At 35.7% G+C, this 2593-nt stretch overlaps 1 protein-coding gene across 1 annotated transcript; it reads right to left on the bottom strand.

The window, feature by feature from the left end:
- Positions 1 to 217: 217 nt before the first annotated feature.
- On the bottom strand, positions 218 to 2070 carry LOC149960423 (uncharacterized). The gene is made up of 3 exons (XM_090175778.1): positions 1939 to 2070; positions 1231 to 1869; positions 218 to 234 (listed from the first exon to the last, which is right to left on the bottom strand). Exons 1-3 carry the CDS (start codon positions 1955 to 1957, stop codon positions 218 to 220), a joined length of 675 nt encoding a protein of 224 aa, XP_090031904.1. The 5' UTR covers positions 1958 to 2070.
- Positions 2071 to 2593: the final 523 nt, after the last annotated feature.

The following is a 2593-nucleotide window of genomic DNA, read 5'->3' as shown; positions in this document are numbered from 1 at the left end:
AATACTGAATTTAAAAGAATCCAAATACTGAATTTAAAAGAACCCAAATACTGAATTTAAAAGAACCCAAATACTGAATTTAAAAGAACCCAAATACTGAATTTAAAAGAACCCAAATACTGAATTTAAAAGAACCCAAATACTGAATATAAAAGAACCCAAATACTGAATTTAAAAGAACCCAAATACTGAATATAAAAGAACCCAAATACTGGATTTAAAAGAATCCAAATACTGAATTTAAAAGAACCCAAATACTGAATTTAAAAGAATCCAAATACTGAATTTAAAAGAACCCAAATACTGAATTTAAAAGAACCCAAATACTGAATTTAAAAGAACCCAAATACTGAATTTAAAAGAACCCAAATACTGAATTTAAAAGAACCCAAATACTGAATTTAAAAGAACCCAAATACTGAATTTAAAAGAACCCAAATACTGAATATAAAAGAACCCAAATACTGAATTTAAAAGAACCCAAATACTGAATTTAAAAGAACCCAAATACTGAATTTAAAAGAACCCAAATAGAGAGAAGGGTGTCTATCCGGTGATTGAGAATTTCATTCTCAATCACCGGATAGACACAAAGAGCTTGGCTCCCGCCGTTCACCCGCGCCTATCCCGTTCCTCCCCCACCCGCGCCCCCATCTCAATCACCAGAATTTCCAATCACCAGAATTTCTAATCACCAGAATTTCTATTCACCAGATTCTCCCGTTCACGGGTTGCTTTCCCCTACCCCCCATTCACTGGATACTTTATCTCTCGTTCACCAGCTCCTTTCCCTCATTGCGTTCACCCCTTCTAATCACCAGTTGCTTTCCCCCAACCCCCATTCACTGGATACTTTATCTCTCGTTCACCAGCTCCTTTCCCCCATTGCGTTCACCCCTTCTAATCACCAGTTGCTTTCCCCCAACCCCCATTCACTGGATACTTTATCTCTCGTTCACCAGCTCCTTTCCCCCATTGCGTTCACCCCTTCTAATCACCAGTTGCTTTCCCCCATCCCCATTCTCCAGAATTAGTTTTGCTCGCGCAGATATCTGGAGATTAGATTTTTACCCGTTTGCTTATCGCTTCAGAACTCCTTAATTTCTAATCTCTAGGCAATAATAACAAGTTATTTTCAATTTAATTAATTTTTTATTTTATTTTAGAACTTTGTTTACATGTTAGTAGGTACTATCAGATATTCCATTAGATGGTTATCTTGTGCATTACACAATGAAAACCAATTAAAGTAGCTAAGTTTACAGGTTAATTGATTATCTACGAGTAAATTAGTAAAATCTTGTAGTACTTCCGAGGGTGATTTAAAACAGCCAAAATAAGATTTTACTTGATGGTACGAATTAAATTGATCTGGGTACAAAAATAAACCCTCGAAAGGTTTTCCATATAATAATTCGTGAATTTTTTTAAGGTTTTTAACAATGCATTCGATAACATTTTTATGTTCGTTTAAAAGATTTATTTGAAACCGAATAAAATCAATTTTTTTTTGGAACTCACCGATTTCGCGAGCTCCCAGATCCAGAACATGACCGTAGGTAGAGTTCAATTTGATGTTGTTGGTAGTGGCGACGACGGATACGTTGTTGTCGTGATAGTCGATGATGTTGTGGGTTAGAGACGATGCTCCGGTTTGCGTAGCGGCGAAAAGCTCTCCCCAAAGAGAGAGTAGATTGGTGAAAGCTTCGGAGGTCAGGAACAGAATATTTTCGTTCGATTTTTTGAAGAAGAGAACTTGTAATTTTGATCCGTCGAAACCAAAAGAAATGTAGACTGATCCTCCTAACGTGATTTTTATGTTGATACGTCTTTCTTGGCCCCTGCGTTTGGATACGGTATGCGTCTCGGCTATAGAAAATGAAAATGTTAAGCCTTTGTCCATTGAAATAGTAATAGTATTAATAAAATAATGCTTACCAATAGATCGTTTTTCCATGTTTACGGTAGATGACGAGAGCAAAGCGGATGCACTTCTTTTCAGTTCAGCGTCTCAGAGAGAAATGACGCATGGGAGATTAATCAGTTCCTATCTTGTTGAGATTAATTCATCACGTGATCTCAACTTCAAATAACCCTCAAATTCTATCGGCTCTCTCTCTCTCTGAGATAACAGTTCTAGACACTCGAAATTAAACCGTCCCGTGCTCGAAACTGCCTCTAATTATTCCCATTGACGTCACATATTAATCCACTTGGAAGAAGAAAAAAACCCATTGTAGTTTCCTTTCGAGAGCTTGTGATGCAATCATATCCTAGAAAACAATACAATTAATAGAAATTAACATAAAATTAGTATACTTTTAATACCATTTTGTGAGCTACAGTGAAAAAAGTTACAATTTTACGGTAGAAACGTTTTCAAAATACCACAAAATGAACTCAAATAAGAAAATTGTAATTAAAATAATCACTACGGCTATAATTTTAGAAGGTTGTTTCAGGACGGTGATTATGGCAGATGTTTGTACTTCAGTGTCCATATCGGAAATGAAGTTAAATGGAATATTTTGCGTAAATAAGTATAAATTTTAGCATAACCCTAATATATTCTCGAGAACTGAACAAGTTCTTT

The sequence above is a fragment of the Leiobunum rupestre genome, chromosome 1 (genome assembly GCF_980474605.1).
Source record: "Leiobunum rupestre chromosome 1, qqLeiRupe1.1.hap1, whole genome shotgun sequence".
Lineage (NCBI taxonomy): Eukaryota > Metazoa > Arthropoda > Arachnida > Opiliones > Sclerosomatidae > Leiobunum > Leiobunum rupestre.
Note: the sequence above shows the minus strand (reverse complement) of the source record. Positions and strands in the feature narration are given on the sequence as shown.